Raw genomic sequence first — 21139 nt, 5'->3', positions numbered from 1 at the left:
CAATTCAAAAGAGGTAGCTATTTAATCAATTTACCCCCGGAGATACCTTCACAGATGGTGAAATCGAGCTAACAAACTAGCCAGCAATCGGTCGTCTACCAAGATAAATATATATATAATTACGCTGTGCATTTACAAATAAAGATCAGTATATGCGTCATAAAGGGCCTCTGATACAATATAGACAGTTGACAATTCAAAAGAGGTAGCTATTTAATAAATTTACCTCAGAAGTTACTCGGCGGCCAGCAATGGAAATGAACGGTCTCCTCCGCCGTAAAATGGTTGTTTGGAACTATTCGAGGCTCCATACCCCGGAAGTAGGCGCTACAACGGAGTCCAATGGAAGTGTCGCAACTCTCTCTCTCGGTTCAGACAGAGCCGTGGAAGTACAGGGTTGAGTCAAGGGAGGTCAAAAAGAGTATCTACATTAATGAATGTTCCCCAGTGTAATATAATATTACCACATATTTTACCCTCCTATTTTGTAAGGGTAACAATTGACCAGTTTCAAGGCAAAATATTTGAATATTATATAAAATATCCTTAAAATATATCAAGTTTTTTTTATTGCAGAGGCTTCAAACAGCAAAGCAAACAGCCACAAATAGTTAATGTTGTTCAAAATCAAGTACAGCTTATATTCAAAGTTTTACACAAAAATATTTGGGATCCTTCTTCGCATTTAGAACCATAATCATAACAATAATATCATGCTAATTAGCATTCACTATCAAAATCAAATCAAATCAAAAACACATGACACCGGCGGTATTTGGAGAAATATTTATTGATAAATGTACATAACTTTAAAACGATCGGCTGTTAACAGCCAACCTTATAGATATAGAGAGGGGGGGGGGGGGGGGGGGGGCAGCACAGAGTATAATTTACAAGGATTGAGCCGATAGAACCAGGTGATGGGGCGTTCAGTCAGCAGCCAGGAGTATAGATAGTACTGTGTAGCGGGTCAGGGAATCGCACCGTCAACCCCTTTGAGATGAAGGAGAGAGGGAATAATGGGGAGATGGAGGAGGGAGGGAGGGAAGGAAGGAAGGAAGGAGAGAGAGAGAGAGAGAGAGACGGGGAAGAAAGGGGGAGAGAAAGAGAGGGAAGGGGGAGAGGAAAGGAAGGAAGGAAGGAAGAAGAGAGGGAGGGAAGGAACGGAAGAGAGAGAGAGGGAGGAAAGGAGAGAGCGAGGGAGGGAAGGAAGGAAGGTGGAGAGAAGGAGGAGAGAGAGGGAGAGAGAAAAGAGAGAAGAGTGGTGTGTCCCGACGGGACAGTAACCGACGACTGCGTTTGGTTTGGGACGTTGTTACACTTTAGCCGGGACGCAGAGTTTAACTAAAACGAGCAAGAAGCAAGGAAGGAAATTCAGAACTGGAGGAGACACCCCAAACCATGTAAACACAAATATTTCCCTGGAAGAAACGAAGGAGAGGATGGAGGGGACGATAGCGAGATCCCCGACATCGGACAGAAAGAGATCGGACAGCGACACATTCAGAAGAACGAAGCTTTAAGACAGTCGGCATGACAACCAATCGTAACCACTCCAGCTTTGATGAGTTCCAGGCTGAGAGCAACCACTATGGATAGACGTTTAAACGACCCTTCTGGGGTTAATATATTTCATTGTTGTTAAGATAGTATTAGTGGTTATAGGTGACTGATGGAAAGCTGTGGCCAATGGGCATGCTCCGGATTAGTTTGCGACAAATCTGAGGGATGGATAGACTCAAGCCCCGCCCACAGGGATAACTGTATGATTATATTAGTCCTTAATATACATAGCATTTTAAAGTTTCTGGAGAGGGCCTTTGTTTTATTATGTTAAACAAAATCGATGCTAAACCAGCAGAAATCAAGATTAAATCTGAACACAGAAAAACAAGTAAACAACAAAATGCCACAAAACGACACTATTGGTCAGCAAAACGAATGTCGCTCGTTGCTTGTCAAAGTTCCCCCGATTCAGAAGAGTCAGCCCCCCTTCACTCCACAAAGTCATCGTCCGAGACGCAAACTCCTTCAGCACCAAATCCTGGAGACTGGGGGGCAGACTTCTCCCGACACACTCCTTGTTTTGCTAGCTAGATCCTGCGGGCATTGGGGGCCGTGGGGGGTCACCGCTGGGCGCTACATGGTGAAGTGCCGCGTGTAGTCGTACTCTATGGTGGGGATGACCGCCTGCACGAACTTGAGGAAGATGAGGAGGTACCTGCGAACGCGGTCGGTTAAGGGACAAAAACACTTGAATCGCGTCGCGCTCAACCTAGTGGTAGCATGGCCCTGGTTAATATAAATATCCGACCACACACAACAGTTTGATTGATTCTAAATGTAAATGTTTCAACTGTAGTAACATTTATATTCAGGGCGTTTAGCAGACGCTTTAATCAAAATGGGCTCACAACGGTCGACCGATATGGATTTTTTAGGGCCGATAACGATACCGATTTCTTTTCATCAGCCTTAGACGATGACCGATTCACCGATACAGATTTTCTTGAGCCGATACTTCCTTCGCTCCCTCAATTTACATCATAAAAATTACACAATGATGATAAAAAATGTTACAAGTCTCATTTTCTCATTTATTTAAAGGTCCCATGACATGAAAATCTCATTTTATGAGGTTTTCTAACATAAATATGATTTCCCCTAGCCTGCCTATGGTCCCCCAGTGGCTAAAACTTGCGTTTGGTGTAAAACGAGCACTAGCTGTTCTGCTCTCCTTTGAAAAAACGGAGGCTCAAGCGCGCTGATTTGGTATGTCTTTATTTATGTCGTCATAAAGCATCTAAGCTCCTCCCCTTGCTCTGCCTGGCCCGCCCAGAGACGTTGGCCCGCCAATGAGACACGACCGTGCGAGCGCCACATGTGTGTGTGTGTGTGAATACACACACTGTAACGCAACGTCGGTTCTTTGACGTCTCTTGTATGTCCACAACGAGACTGTAGTGGGGGTTATCTGAGCCATGGTTGAGAAGGAATTGGGGGAAAGGAACTTTGGCTTTGACTCGCTGAAGTACATGAAATGCGACATGCCGTCGGTTGCCGCGAGGCACCATCGCCCGGCAGCGGGCAGCCGGCAGCAGGCATTGCGGTTCAGTCTACTTCAGATTGATGTGAAAGTGGAAGAACCAGAGACGTTGCAGAACCCGACAAAGTCATTAGTGATTCATAATATTGTCTGGAGGCGCACACAGCTTTTGGCCGTGATAATATGTATTATATGATATAGATATCTATGTATTATATGATATTATTTAGATATAGAGCTCCAGGACTGTAACGCAAGTGTTGTACACTTTTGGTGCTATGGCGCATAACACGTCGGACTCTCGTCTCTGGTATTTCTACAACGAGACTCGTAGTGGGGGTTATCTCAGCCAAGGTTGAGAATGAATTGGGGGGATGGAACTTTGGCTTTGACTCCCTCAAGACTCAAGAACATGAACCACGACATGGAGGAGAAAGGGATTGTTGGCGGCGAATGTCTCCCGCTTGAGCCCCGCTGAGGGACCACCGCCAGAGGTGGAGGTGCCTAAGCGCTGCCCGGCAACAATCCCTTTCTCCTCCTTGTCGCGGTTCAGTCTACTTCAAACTGATGTGGACGTGGAAGAACCAGGAACGTCGGAGCACCCAACGCGCGGTAATTTGAGATTCATAATAACGGCTCACACAGCTTTTGGCCGTGATAATATATATTATATGATATAGATATCTATGTAGGCTATATGATAATATTTAGATATAGAGCTCCAGGACTCCCGTGTGTCCTAGAATATTTACAGAACACGGCTAAAGGCTGTGTGCGCCTCGCCATTGCGATACATCCACTGTAAACAGAGCGCATGGTACCGTGGCTGCAAGCTGCTCAGGGCCACACCCCCACCCTCCTCCTTGACCCGCCTCGCTCCCCCTCATTTGCATTATAGCTACAGACGCCAAAACAGCGCATTTGGGGGAAGCTCAATGTGCGACTGGCTCGGAGTGGCTGTAACTCTGCACCACGGGTGAATTTCGGGAACGTCTTTGAATACCGTGTTAGTTGCCCACTAATACCTATATTAAAGAATACATAAAATAGCATGTCATGGGACCTTTAACTGTCTGTAAATCATGCCGGGAAAAATAATTAAAAATAAAAATAAAGATTTAACGAAAGACGTAAAAAACACAAATATCGGCTGATAATATCAGCCGGTCGATACATTGATCAATCACTAGTTCACACACACACACACACATTCACACACCGACGGCAGAGTCGACCACGAGAGGCAAAGGATACATGTGGACTCCGAGCTCCCCACCGCCTTCCGCCACGGTCTCGATGATCTTCTTCATCACCTCCGCGTGTCTGGAGGGAAACATGTGTAGAATGTTGTTGTTTTTTAGTGTCTCTCTGTGTTCACAATTCTTAGTCTGGGGACAGGCCAGTGCCTCTCTAACGGATAAGGGTGTTTCCTCCATTTGTTTATGTCCCCACAAATACGAACCAACCTGGTTGTCTGGGACATAGCCTGGGCCATATACCTTATCAAGGGAGACACAACATCTGTTCTTTTGTTATTCACGCTTTCATTCCTATAATATTTGCCCCAAACCTTTGGTTAGGTGGGAAGAGGGATCGACAGCCAAAGAGCACGTCTGGAGACGTGTACCTGTCTGTACCTGTGCAGCATTACATCCTTGAATAAACCATTGATTCAACCCTCTGATCAAACCTGTCATGTTGCCTTGATTTCCTCTTCAAGAATTACTACTACGACGAAATAATTCACAACGCAGAGTCTATACCAACAGCTTAGAAATAAGCTGAAATCTAACACATGAAAATATTTCAGAGGTCGCATAGAGCATAACGCATTTCTGACAAGCTAGGAAGAGGACAATCAAAGCATACGATCGGAATTGCTAGTTTCTAAAAGAGTGGACACGGTATTACTGGAACGAGATCAAGAAATTCTAGCAAGGTTAAGAGTTAAATAAGAGATCATTAACATGTTGTAATGTCAACACTGAAAAAAAAATTACATTTACATTTGCATTCAGGGCGTTTATCAGACGCTTTTACCGAAAGCGACTTACAATAAGTACATTTGCCCGAAGAAAGAGAAACAACAATATATTGCTGTCGGTACAGTAAGGATGTTCAAAGAAACATGTGACTTCTTCTCCAGACTTGAGTCTCTTGCACGTAAAGAAACAGGGACTCTGGAACTCAATGTACGCACTTATTGTATGTTGCTCGTCCTGGCACTTAAAAACAGTACTTAGCATCGTTTAGCATCTTATCCTAGCTATCTGTGTTGTCTACAGGGAATGGGTTAACCAAGTGATTGTTAGTGCTTGGCACTTGGTTCTATGAACATCCTTAATCTACCGACAGAGATTGTTTCTCTTTCTTCTGACAAATGGACTTATTTTAATTTACTTAGGATAAAAGCGTGTGATAAATGCCTGATAAACGCCCTGAATGTAAACACAACCCAACACCACATAACCCAACAACACAACACAACCCCACACAACCCTAGACAACCCGACACAATGAAACACAACCCAACACAACAAAAGGTTAACAACTGTGTAAGGGAAATGTAAGGTACTCTTTGAGCAGGAAAGTCTCGAGGATGCTCTAACGAGCCGGGCTAAAGGGCTGATTCACGTTCACGCAACACAATGACCACGCAGCCGCTTCAACGTAGTCGTGAACCTCTTATAATAATAATAATAATGGATTGAATTTATATAGCGCTTTTCTAGACACTCAAAGACGCTGTTTACAGGGAAGGGGGAACCTCACTAACCACCACCAGTGTGTAGCACCAACACGGGTGAAGCACGGCAGCCAATCTGCGCCAGAACGCTCACCACACACCAGCTTGAGGTGGAGAGTGAGGGAATTAATGAGTCAGCCAATTATACAGGAGGATGATTAGGGGGCCAGATCGAAATGAACCTGGTTGGGCCAGGACACCGGGGAAACCCCTACTCTTTACGATCAGTGCCATGGGATCTTTTATGACCAAAGTGAGTCAGAACCTCGGTTTTACGTCTCCTCCGAAGGACGGCACCTTCCACAGCACAGTGTCCCCGTCACTGCACTGGGGCATCGGGATTGATGAGTAAGGGGGCCAGAGGGAAGAGTGCCACCTATAGGCCACCACCCGACACCACTTACAGCACCTGGTATTCCCAGGCGGTCTCCCATCCAGGTACTAACCAGGCCCGACCCTGCTTAGCTTCCGAGATCAGACGAGATCGGGCGTGTTCAAGGTGGTATGGCTGCACTTATGGTTCTGTGTCGGTTTTACGTGCCGCTATGCATGTCCGTGGTAAAGACAGAACAAATAGTTGGTCTTTGTCTGTGCATGCTATTACTTTACAATTGGTCTACTACTAGAAGTTTTGAATATGGTATGGATTCTAAAAACATGAAAGCTGAATACGACTCAAACAATGTGCAACAAAAACAGGAGATAGGTTGCTAGTTGGTCGTCGTTGTCCATTCTGGTCCTTACATTCAAAGTCTATGATGACTTTTTACTAGCGAGTGAAAAAAAAGGTTACTGCTATGAAGGCAAAAGTCACATGTTTTGCCTTAGATTTTTTACATACAAAGAGTATTACCGGAAATGATGTAGAGGCGGACCAATCACAGCCCTAGCGGCTGCGTATTCGACGCAATGTTATCATTTCTGGGAGGCGCACGGCAGGCCCTTGCGGTGGACGCAAGGAGGGTCCGCAAGGACATAAGGAGTCCATAACCCCCTTGTGTTGCGTGAACGTGGGATCATAATCAGCCCTAAACAGGTGGTTTCGCTCGCCCTGACCTGCAAGGGTGGACGGAGCACATGGCAGGGGGGGGCAGGTTGGGGTGGTTCTCGATGGTCACCGTCTTCTTTACGTGGTCCTGGCTGATGTCCTCGTACATCTGGTCCACCGTAAGGGGCTGTCGGTCCTGGAGGAGGAGGAGGAGGAGAGGGACATTAACATCAGGGCGTTTAGCATTAGCAGACGCTTTTATACAAAGGGACTTACAACAATTCATACACTCATGCACACATTAACCAATACACACTCCGACGGTGGAGTCGAGCCCTCAGGGCAACAGCCAGCTGGTCAGGAGCATCTGGAACTAGCAACCTTCAGGTTACCAGCCTACCCGCTCTACCTCCGGGGCTAAGCGGACCGTTAGTGGAGTTAGCATTAGCATACCTCGTCGTAGCCGAACAGCCAGAGCCGCGGGGTCTGGTAGTATTTGTCGTAGGTGATGTAGAGGTCGTATGTACGGGTCTGCAGGATGGCGTCCTCACCACCGGTGTCCATTTTGGATTTGAAGGAGTCTGCCATTTTGCTCATGTCCAACGTCGCCTGGAGGGGGGGGGAAAGAGAGAGAGAGAGAGAGATTTTTTTTCAACCAATTAAGTGCACTCACAATGACGACTGTGACAAGACCCGATCAGTTTTGTGCGAAAGGTTATTTATACGTACCTCGTCCGTTTCCAACAGACCGCTCTCCTCATACTCTGCGGACAAAAATAAAAGTAAATACATAGAGGGTCAAGGGTCAAAGACTCTAAGGATTACGTAATAAAAAAAAAACCGAACATCGTCCGACAAAACGCAGAAACTCCGAAGTACCTTCCATATCGGCCGCCTCCCCGTCTTCCTCCTCGTCATCGTCGTCATCGTCGCCGCCTCCGTTGCCATGGCCCCCGAGCTTCACGTTCTGGTTGTCCTGAGGGAAGGGGTACTTTACAAATCGCCCGACTGTACGACTCCGGCTATGACATTTGACCTTGTTATGACACGTCAATAATAATAATAATAATAATAATACATTTCATTTAGAGGCGCCTTTCAAGACACCCAAGGTCACCTTACAGAGCATATAGTCATCATACATTTTTTAAAAAACAAGACAAATAAATATAAACAAACAAACAAAAATAAATAAATTAACATAAGCAATAATAAAAAAAATAAAAAAAAAATAAAAAACTGATCAGTTAGACGTTGTGTGCGAGTTTGAACAGGTGAGTTTTGAGTTGTGACTTGAAGGTTGTAATGGTGTCTGACTGTTTTATGTGTGGGGGGAGGGAGTTCCAGAGCCTGGGTGCTGAACAGCTGAATGACCGGGCACCCATTGTAGTGAGTCGTGATGTGGGGATACATAGTAGTCCAGCAGAGGTTGAGCGGAGGGAGTGGGAGGGAGTGTATTCTTGGAGGAGGTCGCAGAGATAACTGGGGGCTAGGTTGTGGAGAGCTTTGTAGGTGAGGAGTAGGGTTTTGTATTGGATACGGTAGTGTACTGGGAGCCAGTGAAGTTGAATGAGGACAGGGGTGATGTGGTCAGATGATTTGGTGCGGGTGATGATCCGGGCGGCTGAGTTCTGAATGATCTGCAGTCTGTTGATGAGTTTGGTGGGGAGTCCGGTGAGGAGGGCGTTGCAGTAGTCTATGCGTGATGTGACAAATGAGTGAACTAGGATTTCAGTGCTGGATTGGGTCAGTGATGGGCGGAGTCTGGCGATGTTGCAGAGGTGGAAGAATGCAGTCCGGGTGATGTTGTGAATATGGGGTGCGAATGAGAGGGTGTTGTCCAGGATGACGCCGAGGCTCTTGACTTTCAATGGGGGCTTATTGATCGATTTAAGTTAATACATTTATTTACTTGATTTGATTAGCATTTATTTGGAGTAATTCGTTGTAAATAGCTAACTTTTTAGTTAATTTACAAATAACAAGATCACTTTTTAGAAACCCGGTGTCAAGAATAAATACAGAATATTAATTAAGAATTTACATTTTATTTTCCATGGTTAGGGTTATAGACTTGATTAAATACAGAATATTGATTTTGAATTTACATTTTATTTTCTATGGTTAAGGTTATAGACTAAATCAATACAGAATATTGATTTTGAATTTATATTTTATTTTCTATGGTTAGGGCTAGGATTAATAGACTAGACTAAATGTAATAATAATAATAATAATTCATACATATTGTATAGCGCTTTTCAACGACCCAAAGACACTTACAGTGACGTAGACATAAACACGAAAAGGGTGATGACAATCAGGGGGGACAAGTTGAAGACAGCACAACAGAGAACAGAAGCAAGGAGGAGGAGTGTGAAAATAGATAGGGATGGAGGTGGTTATGGGTAGGGGAGGTCATGGGAGGTCATGGGCTTGGGAAAAGAGGTAGGTCTTAAGACGGGATTTGAATGTGGGAAGCGAGGGAGTCTAAAATATGAATGTACATTGTACATGTTATTTTATACAAATTGTCTTCAGGGAAATGTTTTTAAACTAAAGCATACCTTATTTTCCAGTGAGATGTCTCTGACAGCATCCGTGACCCCAAGCAAACCTGCGGTAGAGACGAGAAAATTACTCAAGACACGTCGACGCTGACGAGAATCGCTCCAGTTCAACGCATCAACAGTGCTACCCTGTGGCCTGAGTCAGAACTTCACTCTCAATAAGAAGAGCGAAAACCATCTGTTCTTATCGTCCTGGCGCTTAATGTACGCACTCATTGTATGTTTGTACGTCCTGGCACTTAATGTACACACTTATTGTATGTTTGTACGTCCTGGCGCTTAATGTACGCACTTAATGTATGTTTTTACATCCCGGCACTTAATGTACAATTATTGTTTGAGGTACGTCCTGACAATTAATGTACGGGGGTTGGAGGTGACGGGTGGGTGAAGGGGTCACCTGCGTTGTGGTAGGTGTCCACCCAGCCTCCGTCCCCATCGTCCTCCTCGATGATGGCCTCCAGCTCGTCACAATACTCCATCTGCTTACAGCGCTTGTAGCACGGGACTGGGGGGAGGAGGGAGGGAAAGGGGGGGGGGGGGGGGAGAGAGAGAGAGAGAGAGAGAGAGAGAGAGAGAGAGAGAGAGAGAGAGAGAGAGAGAGAGAGAGAGAGAGAGAGAGAGAGAGAGAGAGAGAGAGAGAGAGAGAGAGAGAGAGAGAGAGACACACAAACTCACCCACACAGAGAAAGAAAGAGATAGAAAGACACAGCGACATACACACACACACGTCAGGAGCAGCGCACGGCATGTTTGGACGTGACCTCAGGTATAACTTGAATCGTTATTTCTAAGTTAATCAACTATATTAATGCCCTCATCAATACGGACTGACTCAAGTCGTGACTTCACTTTCAGTTCATGAACACTAAAGTAAAGATGTAAATGTTGTGATCCAGCAGTGGTTGGGGTCTCACCGTTGCGCGTGAGGAGGAACTGTTTGTCCGAGGGCAGGTACGGCTTCACCTTCGACTCCTCCCCCGCCGCCCTAGAAGAAGAGCAAGAGGCAGACACACATCGTCAACCACCGTCCCCTGTCAAACCTGTAAGCCATAGGGTCTGATTGACCTGTCTTAGCCTTCATGGCGGTGTGGCAAAGAGGCCATGTTTGTAAGGTCGGACATATCTTGTGTGTTGGGGGGGTGGGGTGTGTGTGTGTGTGTTGGGGGGGTGGGGTGTGTGTGTGTGTGTGTGTGTGTGTGTGTGTGTGTGTGTGTGTGTGTGTGTGGCTAGCTTGAATCATATGGTCTTAATAAAGCAGAGACTAAGTTAATTTTTCAGTTTGATACGGTTACATTTTGCACTGCGGTATTTCAATCCAAAGTTAGGATGACCGCGGCGAGGGGGATTCTAGAGTATGTCGATGGTGTGTTTTTGCTCGACAAATCGAAGGCACACGAGAGACCTTCTCTACCACAGAGAAGGTCCACTGACCTGGTTTCCTCCAAGACACCAACAGACACTCACCATTTCCATGTGGGACAGTGGTGGACCAGGTGATCGCCAGCAGCTACAAACTAATAGAAGAATCAAAGGTTAATGATTAGATACTCTAATTAACGTAGTAAACGGAGTAATGCGTGACAGACAGGTAGATGTATTAACGATGTAGTTCTCACCTCCTCTGGTGTGATGACTCCGGTCTCTTTGAATTTGGATTCCTTTGGGTGAAACAAAAACACACAACATGATGTAGCAACGTCATTAGTGTGTAACGTTAGTGTGTGTATTTTTTGTGTGTGTGTGTGTCTGTGTGTCTGTGTGTCATTACTAGTGTGTTACATTAGTGTGTGTGTATGTGTGTGCGTGTATTTTACATTTGTGTGTGTGTGTGTGTGTGTGTGTGTGCGTCATTTGTGTGTGCATGTTTGGAAAGTGTGTGTGTGTGCGGGTGTGTGTTTGTGTGTCATTAGTGTGTGTATGTTTGGACAGTGTGTGTGTGTTTGTGTGTGTCATTAGTGTGTGTATGTTTTGACAGTGTGTGTGGGGTGTGCGTGTGTGTATGTTTTGACAGTGTGTGTGTGTTTTTACAGTGTGTGTATGTTTTGACAGTGTGTGTGTGTGAGGTGAGGTGGTGGCTCCGAGCTGGACGGTTTCTCCCCCACCGAGTGTCTCTTACCTAGTGTGTTACATTGTTGTGTGAGTGTTACATAGTGTGTTACATTAGTGTGTGTGTGTGTGTGTGTGTGTGTGTGTGTGTGTGTGGTGTGTGTGTGTGTGTGTGTGTGTATGTTACATTAGTGTGCTTGTCATTAGTATGTTACATTAGTGTGCTTGTCATTAGTATGTTACATTAGTGTGTGTATGTTTTGACAGTGTGTGTGTGTGTGTGTGTGTGTGTGTGTGTGTGTGTGTGTGTGTGTGTGTGTGTGTGTCTGTGAGGTGGCGGCTCCGGGTCCGTGCGGGTCTCTTACCTTCAACACCGGGGTTAGGAACTCCGCGACGCCCAGCGCCGTACCCTTCACCGAGTTAAACACGTTCTGCATCGCGGAACCGTAGTAGATCAACCAGGACCCAAACACGGCGGTCTGGGTACGTGTTTGTGTGTGTGTGCTCACTGAGGGAGGGTCACATGATCTGTCAGACCAGGATCTCCTTCCGCTGTTGCAGTATCGCGAGAACTTGAACCCGAGAGTCTGTTCCGCTGTTGAAGTATCGCGAGAGCTGGCAGCCGAGAGTCGGTTCCTCTGTTGAAGTATCGCGAGAATGGCGATCGAGAGTCGGGATTGTTCACAAAAGGCAGGGAACAGATAGGGACGGAATCTGTAATTGATTAGGCAAGGCAAGGCAAGGCAAGGCAACTTTATTTATATAGCACTTTTCATACACAAGGCAGACTCAAAGTGCTTCACATATAAACATTGTCATACAATAAAATAAAATAATAGATAAGTAAAATAAAAACATATGCAAAGAAATGGGTAAAATAGAAAAAGGCATTTTAGTATTAAAATAGAAAATAGAGGCAAAGTTAAAAAGCTTTTTAGAAAGTGCAATGTATTTAAGATTTTAGCAGAAGGCTATAGCAAACATAAAAGTCTTCAGTCTTGTTTTAAAGGTGCTCAGAGTTGGGGCAAGTCTTAAATCCTCTGGGAGTTTATTCCAGCTATTTGTTGCATAGTAACTAAATCCTGCTTTCCCATGTTTTGTGTTTACTCTGGGGATAATTAACAGATTCAGAGGATCTTAGTGGTCTAGAAGGCTGATGTAGTGGAAGCATATCAGTTAAATATTTTGGGCCTAAACCATGTAGGGATTTATAGGTTAGCAACATGATTTTAAAATAAATTCTCTGACCTACAGGAAGCCAATGTAACGATTTCAGAATTGGTGTAATATGATCACATTTTTTGGTCTTTGTTAGAACTCTAGCAGCAGCATTCTGAACAAGCTGAAGCTTCCTCAGAGTTTGTTTTGGGAGACCTGTGAGGAGACCATTGCAGTAATCAAGCTTACTAGTGATAAAGGCATGTACAAGTTTTTTTAAGTCTTCGGTGGACATGAGCCCTCTAAGTCTTGCTACATTTTTAAGGTGATAATATGCCGATTTTGTAACTGATTTGATGTGACTGTCAAAATGTAAATCTGAATCCATGATAACCCCTAGATTTCTGGCTTTGATTGAGGTTTTCAGGGACAGAGAGTGAAGGTGTTGGGTTACTTTAAGCCTTTCCGTTTTAGAACCAAATACAATTATCTCTGTTTTGTCCTCATTTAGTTGAAGGAAATTTTGGCACATCCATTCCTTCACTTGCTCAATGCACTGGCACAGCAGATCTATGGGCCGATAGTCATTTGGTGATAGCGATACATAGATTTGCGTGTCATCAGCATAGCAATGATGGTCAATATTGTTATTTTGCATGATTTGCCCTAGTGGGAGCATGTAGATGTTGAATAAAGAGGGTCCTAAGATCGAACCTTGTGGGACTCCACATGTCACGTTGGTTGATTCTGATACAAAGTCGCCAATGGAAACAAAGTAGTTCCTATTTTGTAGGTAGGACCTGAACCAATTTAAGACAGTGCCTGAAAGCCCCACCCAGTTTTCTAACCTTTCCAGAAGTAATGTATGGTCTACAGTGTCGAATGCAGCACTGCTCTAATTAATAAACTTAAAGTAGTATTATTTTGGCAATGTTATTATTTTCATATAGTTCATTTGTTAAAAAGTTATGGGCCTTGGCTATTCGCAAATGAGGTAAGTTTGATAGAAGAAAAAAAGGCAAAACTGCATTTATTTTAAAGGTTGGGTATGGAATTCTCTTTTTTGGCCATTTTTGCAAAATTACTTGAAATCCTTATCATAACCCACTTACAGCCACTGAGTTAGAAGTACTGACATGAAAATTAAACAAGTCAATCATCTGTGGAATGGGCAGGGCTCGAAAAACTCCAGCCGATGATTTCCAGACCCACCGAGTGGCATTGGACAGTAAGTACGTCAATCAAACGGTGGTACTGCACTCCCCCTCCCCCTCTCCCCGCGCGTGACCCCTTCGTGCACGTACTCAAAGCTCGTGACCCAGAGCAAGCTTCTGTTTGTTGTTATCCTGCGGTAGCTACTGGAGCTAGCTAACTAGCTAATGGCTCGCTCTCGCGTGCATGATTCGCTCGTGCATGTTTGGGCGTCCATGTACTTGGAATGGGTGGAGTCAGAGTCAGCGTTGAAGGAGAGGGGGTAGGACCATTTGAGTTGTGTATTTTCCAAAATCTGCTGGCGTTTTGCAAATCCCATAACCAACCTTTAAGTAGTGTAATCTACATGCAGCCCAATTCAAATAAAGATTTACAAATTCGAATTGGAACAATTACCTATTGAATTGTATCTAAATATATACAGAGAAACATTTTGTTCAAACATTGGATGTAAAAACAAAGTAAACGTTTTTATTCAGAAATTCAGATTCCAGAAATGGTACATTAAGCCTGAGCTTGACATCGTCCAACAACATCAAAATACATCTATACGATATTGTTTGAATATATTTAAGTACACAACAATACAAAAATGAACACACTCAAATCATTACAACCACATTCTGGAAAGCAGTTAAAATACAAATCGTACCCTGAGCCTTAAACATTGATAAAAACATATGGTCAATCGACACACGCAGCACAGTCATCTAGCAACCGTAACTGCGGTAACCGAATTTGTCCAAGTTGTGTCCGTGGTGACTTTACCCGTCGTCCAGTCACGACCCCCCTCATCCGATCAACCGACACGACACACGCCAGAATGGTCACCTAGCGACCCTAACCAGGGTGACCGTATCCATCGTCTTGGGTGACGCCCCCATCCGACCCACTGAGCGTCACGACACCCACTATGACCAGAATCGCGTTGTAACCGTAACTACTACGACCGTCGACCGTGTTTGATTGGGTAGTGTAGTTTTGTGTTGTGTTGTCAGCCCACGTAACTCAAAACATTGTGTGTAGAAACACACACACACACACACACACACATGCCTAGTAACCGTAACCACGATGACCGCATCCATCCTCCTTACAACACCCCCATCCCACCCACAACCGACAATCCCCGCCTAGTAACCGTAACCACGGTGACCGTATCCGTCGTGCTCTCGCTCTCGGCCGTCGTCGTCGGGGCAACGCATCCCCAGCGACTGCTGGATGGCCATCTCCTGGCGCCGCAGCTGCATGGAGTCGACCAGGTCGTAGACGGGCTCCATGGACCACATGGGGGATGGGTACCAGGACTTGACGTTCCCGTCCTTCCCGACCAGCAGCATGGAGAAGTACTCGGCGCTCACCTGGAAGTAGTTCCGGAGGTCGGTCACCAGCGGCGGCGAGAGCTCCTCACGGTCGACGCTGGAGCTGCCTGGAAGGGGCAGGGAGTCACGTGTGCTGAGTTGTTCCACAACACCACAACACAACGTGACACAACACGACACCGCACAACAATACAGGACACGGTACAACACGTGCCGGAGGTATACATTTGCCAGATTGGGCCAGATTTCCCACCCAATCTGGAAACCCATCTGGCAACAGTGCATCAGACCGACCCAGTCTGGCAACACTGCATCAGTGCATCAATAGTGTCTCACCGTTGATTGGATAGAGCTCCAGGGTTCCGCCCCTAAGCTCCGCCTCCTTCCCGGCCAGCTTCCAGAACGGACATGTGGCGCAGGCCTGGGGAACGAGAGAAGTTAGGGGTTACACAACACGACACAACACAACATAACACAACACGACTCGACACAATGCAAAACTACACAATACAACAACAACAACCTGACATGACACCATACAACACAATGCAACAACACAAAACTACACAACACATTACAACACAACACAAAACTATACAACACGACACAACACGACACAACACAACAAGAGACCAAACTTTACCAAACGCCACAACAAAACACGACTCGCCACAAACACAAAACTACACAATACAACAGGCATAACCCGACACAATATGACACAATGAAACAACACACACAAAATAACACAAACTACGCAACACAAAACTACACAACAAGAGACAAGGCTAAACAAAACAACAACAAAACACGACTCAACACAAACCTACGCAATACAACAACACAACCTGACACGACGCGATACGACACAATGCAACAAACAACAAAAAACTAACAACACAGAACCAAACTAGAGAACACAGCACAAGACAAAAAGCAGCTAAATGCCCTGAATGTAAATGTAATGATGGTCCTCCTAAACTTCCCTAAAGTTAATTTCCAGGTATGTCTTCAGGCTTCTGTTTTTTATTTTGTACGTTATTCATTTGAGAACGGACAAGACTTCGGAAACAGAACAATAGCTTCTCACGAAGTCGTTTTAGCCTTCATCCTCATTAAAACAGGGAATGGGTTGAGTCGAATCCGACGGAAAGAATGTGCGCCAGACCGTAGTAGGAACGCCACAATTTACCGTATTTTTGTGATTAAGCTCACCGCAGAGAGGTGGAACATTAAAGAGACAGAGAGAGAGAGAGAGAGAGAGAGAGAGAGAGAGAGAGAGAGAGAGAGAGAAGAGAGAGACGAGAGAGAGAGTGACAGTGAGAGAGAGAGAGAGAGAGAGAGAGAGAGAGAGAGAGAGACAGTGAGAGAGACAGAGAGGGAGCTAGAGACACAGAGAGAGTGAGAAAGAGAGACAGAGACAAAAACAAAATAAATATTTGCTTGTTTCATTGATTTCCAAAAAGCATTCGACTCAATTTGGCACATTGGATTACTTCACAAACTTCTTCAAAGCGGTGTAGGGTAAAGCATATGGCATAATATAATCAATGTACACAGACAATATGTGCGGCATCAAGATTGGACACAAGCGAACAGACTATATTTCTCACGAGTGGGGGGAAGTGAGACAAGGCTGCTGTCTATCACCTGCACTGTTCAACATTTAACATAAATGAGCTGGCCTCCATTCTGGAACAGTCCTCAGTGCCTGGTCTCACTCTCCACAACACAAAGATCAAATTCTGCTTTACGCAGATGATTTAATCCTGTTAAGTCCCACAAAAGAAGGACTTCAACAGAGTCCTAGACCTACCAGACCGTTACTGTCAGACCTGGGCCCTGGCTGTTAACATCAAGACAACAAAATCCATGATATTCCAGAAAAGACCAAAGATGTCTGGGAAACACATTGCACTTCACAATAGAAAACACATGAAATAGAAAACTGTTTAGAATACAATTATTTAGGCCTGAAAATAAGTTCCACTGGAAGTTTAAATCAATTCTAATTTGGCTCAAACTACTTCAAGCAATTATTGAACCCATCCTGCTCTATGGAAGTGAAGTGTGGGGCCCACAAACAAACCAACTCTTTGTCCAATGGGAAAAAACATCAATTGAAAATTGCAAACACTGAATTTTGTGAACGCATTCTGCAGGTACACAGGATAACCACTACCAACGCCTGCAGAGCTGAATTAGGCCAGTATCCCCTGCTATTAAAATCCAAAACGATAAATTAAATATTGGCTACATCTAAAACCAAGTGACCCCCACTCCTTCCAGCACAAAGCCCTGCAAAGCCAAGAGATGAACAGGAGTCCCCTCACTCATCTGGTCCTGAGGCTCTGTCCACAGACAGGTTCCCCATCTGCTCTGCCTCTGGACCAGCCTGAGAACATATAAATTAGACTCAACCAAATTATAAAACATCGGAAATAAACCTACCTCACTAATTGGAACACTAAAACACAAACACAGAGCAAAATGTTATCTGGCCCTAAATAGACACAGAGTGATGTTATCAAAGTACAGACTGAGCGCTCACAGCCTGGCGATAGAAACAGGCCGACATAGGAAATCATGGCTGCCCAAAGAGGAGCGGCTGTGCCAGCAGTGTGAAGAAGCTGCTGTAGAGAACCGAGCAGCACTTCCTCCTACACTGCCCCAAATTCAATGTCCGCAAAGTATACTTTAGCAAATTCGGCCAAAAACACCCACATTTTATAATCTCCCATGTAGACCAACTAAAAATATTAATGGGAGAGAGAAAAGAGAGTGCCGTCCTTGCAGTACTGTTTATTTCAGCTTGCCACAACATGAGAGAATGACATTCTACAAGGCTTCACTGTTTTTTTTTTGCTTTATTTAAATGATTATTCATAACCTATAATGTGTTTTATGTAGCTCCTCTTTACATTCATTTAATTTTACTATAATATTTACTATTATTTCTAAAGGTACATATGTACATCTGTATGTTATGGTATATTGTTATAGGTTGTTATGTGTACATATTGTTCTGATGTTGCTCTTTTGTTATTATACATAATATTTGTAACACTGTAATGCTTTGGTTTACCACAAATGCCAATAAAGCTTTTGAATTGAATTGACACACAGAGAGAGAGAGAGAGAGAGAGAGAGAGAGAGAGAGAGAGAGAGAGAGAGAGGAGAGAGAGAGAGAGAGAGAGAGAGAGAGAGAGAGAGAGAGAGAGAGAGAGAGAGAGAGAGAGAGACACACACACACACACACACACACACACACACACACACACACACACACACACACACACACACACACACACACACACACACACACACACACACACACACAGGCAGAGTGAAATAGAGACAGAGACAGAGACAGACAGAGAGAGAGAGAGAGGGGTGTGTGTTGTGGAGAGAGCAGACGGTGATGGTGGGACTGACTGTCTCCTCAGAGCTCTGAGCCCGTGAGACTCCAGCAGAATGCTCGGTAATTACTCTGCAGTCTGAAACCCCTCAGTTAACAGTCCTGTGTGTGCTACACACTGATGAGAACCAGACCGTATGCACAGCGAAGTGACACACCAGAGACACACAACCAGAGACACACAACCAGAGACACACAACCAGACACACCACCAGATACACACAACCAGAGACACACAACCAGGACACACAACCAGAGACACACAACCAGGGACACACAACCAGAGACAAACAACCAGAGACACACAACCAGAGGCGTCACTCTTTACTGGGGAAAGGCCAAGACAGCATCAATAAAGCCAGGCAGCCAAGAGCAAACATTGGAAATGTTTTAGCAGAGGATGGGAGAGCGAGACGGCGAGCGAGAGGGTGAGCGAGGAGGGGGTGAGGGAGGTTGGGTGGGGGGTCGGGGGGATGGGGGGGGCTGGGGGGGAGTTTGAGCCCCTGAAGGAGGGGCTGTGGTGTAACATTCTCTGCAGTAGATCGTTGGTAAACATCCCAGACACTTAGGGATGAATGACCCCTCTGTTTATTTTTTTGTGTCATGTCTTGTTGTGTAGTTTAGTGTCGTTTTGTGTTGCGTTGGGTCGTGTTGTCTTGCGTTGTGTCGTGTTGGGTTGGGTTGTGTTGGGTTGTGTTGGATTGTGTTGGTTTAAGGGGAACTCACCCAGGTTACAGGTCTGACTGGTCAGGCTGTAGAGCTGCTGCTGATAGGCCCACTCCTCGTCATCAGGGTGGAGATGATAAAGATTCTCCGTCTCCAACGGAACCTGGAAACCCAACGTTTAATCAACACAAACAAAGACACTCACGATGCTAAGAGATATTTTAAAGTACCAGGACGTATAACATACAATAGGTGCGTACATTAAGTGCCAGGACGTACAAACACGCAATAAGTGTGTACATTAAGTGCGAGGATGTACAAACATACAATAAGTGTGTACATTTAGTGCCAGGACGTACAAACATGCAATAAGTGTGTACATTCAGTGCAAGGACGTACAGCATACAATAAGTGCGTACATTAAGTGCCAGTACTTACAACATACAATAAGTGTAAACATTAAGTGCCAGGATGTACAACATACAATAAGTGCGTACATTAAGTGCCAGGACTTACACACATGCAATAAGTACGTGCAACTGAGTCTTGAATCTCTTGCCAATAAAGTAACAGGGATGTAAGAGACTCTTGGAGCAGGGAATTCTAGTCTCAAGTACTATTTCTCAATACCAAAATGCAACTATAAACCTGACCAAAGCGTCATATGGACAACACAACACCGTATTTTTAAACCATTGATTTTTTTATTTTTGTCATGTTTTATTTTATTTTTAAAGCGCCCCTTAACACACGGCAACATGTCTCACCTGGACAGGAAGTTCTCCAGGGATCTGGACTTGTCCTCCTTCTTGCAGGAGACCCCGTCCCTCTTCTGCTGGTCCATCTCCGTGATGCGTGAGTCGAAGGTGTCGATGTAGTCCAGCACGGCCGTCATGGCGATCGGAACCTCGTACTCTTGCTGCAAGTCATTTTGATAAGAATACATTTTGAATGAGTAGAGGCGGGACTTCTGCACTCCGGCACCGCCCACTATGCAGTCTGACGTCACACTGTTACGGAAATAAAGTTTGAGTGCAAGCGGGCTTTTTCATGCCCTTATTGAGGGCCGTTCTCCCATACTCCCCCTGGGGGGGACTTTTCTTAGGATTAGGAAATGTCTTTATCTGTTGTGCAATTTATTGCTTACTTTAGTGTGAGGAAATTCCTTTATCAGTTGTGCCTGTGCGTTTTATCTCTCTCACCATGGATAGGGAGAAACGTCTTCTCCATTCCTTTGTATGTCTGGTACATAGACAATAGAGCTTTGACTTAAATCCAGAGGGCCAAGTTTTTCAAAGAATTTAATCTTGATCAAATTGATCCGGATTTGAAAACCCATGTTTTGCTATCCAGGATCATCTGATCCATACCGGAGTTAATTGGTCAGAGTTGAATGGTCTGGCTCCTCTCAGCCTCGGGACGTCCTGACCAGGTGCGTGCGTGTGCATGTGTTTGTGTGTCTGCGTGTGCGTGCGTGTGTGTGTGTATTTGTGTGTGTAGGCGTGCGTGTGTGCATGTGTATGAGCGTGTTTGTGTGTCGTGCATGTGTGTATGTGCGTGTGTGTGTGTTAAATCCTCTGAAAATAATGTAAACAGTAAGGTGGAATGAAAGGGAAGGAAGGAGGGGGGGAGGGAGGGAGGGAGGGAGGGAGGGAGGGAGGGAGGACAGAACCTAGGAGGAGGAGGAGGAGGAGGAGGAGAGGAGGAGGAGGAGGAGGAAATAAAGACAGGTACAAATTAAAGTATGTAAAAATAAGTACCAACATAGATCGCGCACACACACACACACACACACACACACACACACACACAACACACACACACACACACACACACACACACACACACACACACACACACACACACACACACAAACATTTCTTTATTGGAGAAGCTGGAGGATGAGTTAACATGAAGGAGAAGGGGAGAGGAGGGGAAGGCTTTCAGGGGAAAAAAAACGAACC

General features: G+C 45.0%; 2 protein-coding genes and 1 non-coding gene across 3 annotated transcripts; all 3 read right to left on the bottom strand.

The window, feature by feature from the left end:
• Positions 1-771: 771 nt before the first annotated feature.
• Positions 772-11956, bottom strand: atg3 (autophagy related 3). The gene is made up of 12 exons (XM_060055564.1): positions 11765-11956; positions 10970-11011; positions 10818-10867; positions 10268-10338; positions 9751-9858; positions 9348-9397; positions 7660-7756; positions 7510-7544; positions 7234-7389; positions 6849-6976; positions 4301-4369; positions 772-2221 (listed from the first exon to the last, which is right to left on the bottom strand). Exons 1-12 carry the CDS (start codon positions 11834-11836, stop codon positions 2140-2142), a joined length of 960 nt encoding a protein of 319 aa, XP_059911547.1. The 5' UTR covers positions 11837-11956; the 3' UTR covers positions 772-2139.
• LOC132462168 (5S ribosomal RNA) lies at positions 6190-6308 on the bottom strand. The gene has a single exon (XR_009526737.1). It is a non-coding gene; the product is annotated as a 5S ribosomal RNA (ribosomal RNA).
• A 2257-nt stretch (positions 11957-14213) lies between the features above and the next one.
• On the bottom strand, positions 14214-20473 carry LOC132461247 (coiled-coil domain-containing protein 80-like). The gene is given in 6 exon segments (XM_060056292.1): positions 14214-15198; positions 15428-15488; positions 15490-15512; positions 19236-19304; positions 19307-19338; positions 19943-20473. Coding segments are annotated over 6 exon segments (660 nt in total). The 5' UTR covers positions 20122-20473; the 3' UTR covers positions 14214-14902.
• Between the last annotated feature and the right edge of the window lie 666 nt (positions 20474-21139).

This window comes from Gadus macrocephalus, chromosome 7 (genome assembly GCF_031168955.1).
Source record: "Gadus macrocephalus chromosome 7, ASM3116895v1".
Taxonomy (NCBI): domain Eukaryota; kingdom Metazoa; phylum Chordata; class Actinopteri; order Gadiformes; family Gadidae; genus Gadus; species Gadus macrocephalus.
Note: the sequence above shows the minus strand (reverse complement) of the source record. Positions and strands in the feature narration are given on the sequence as shown.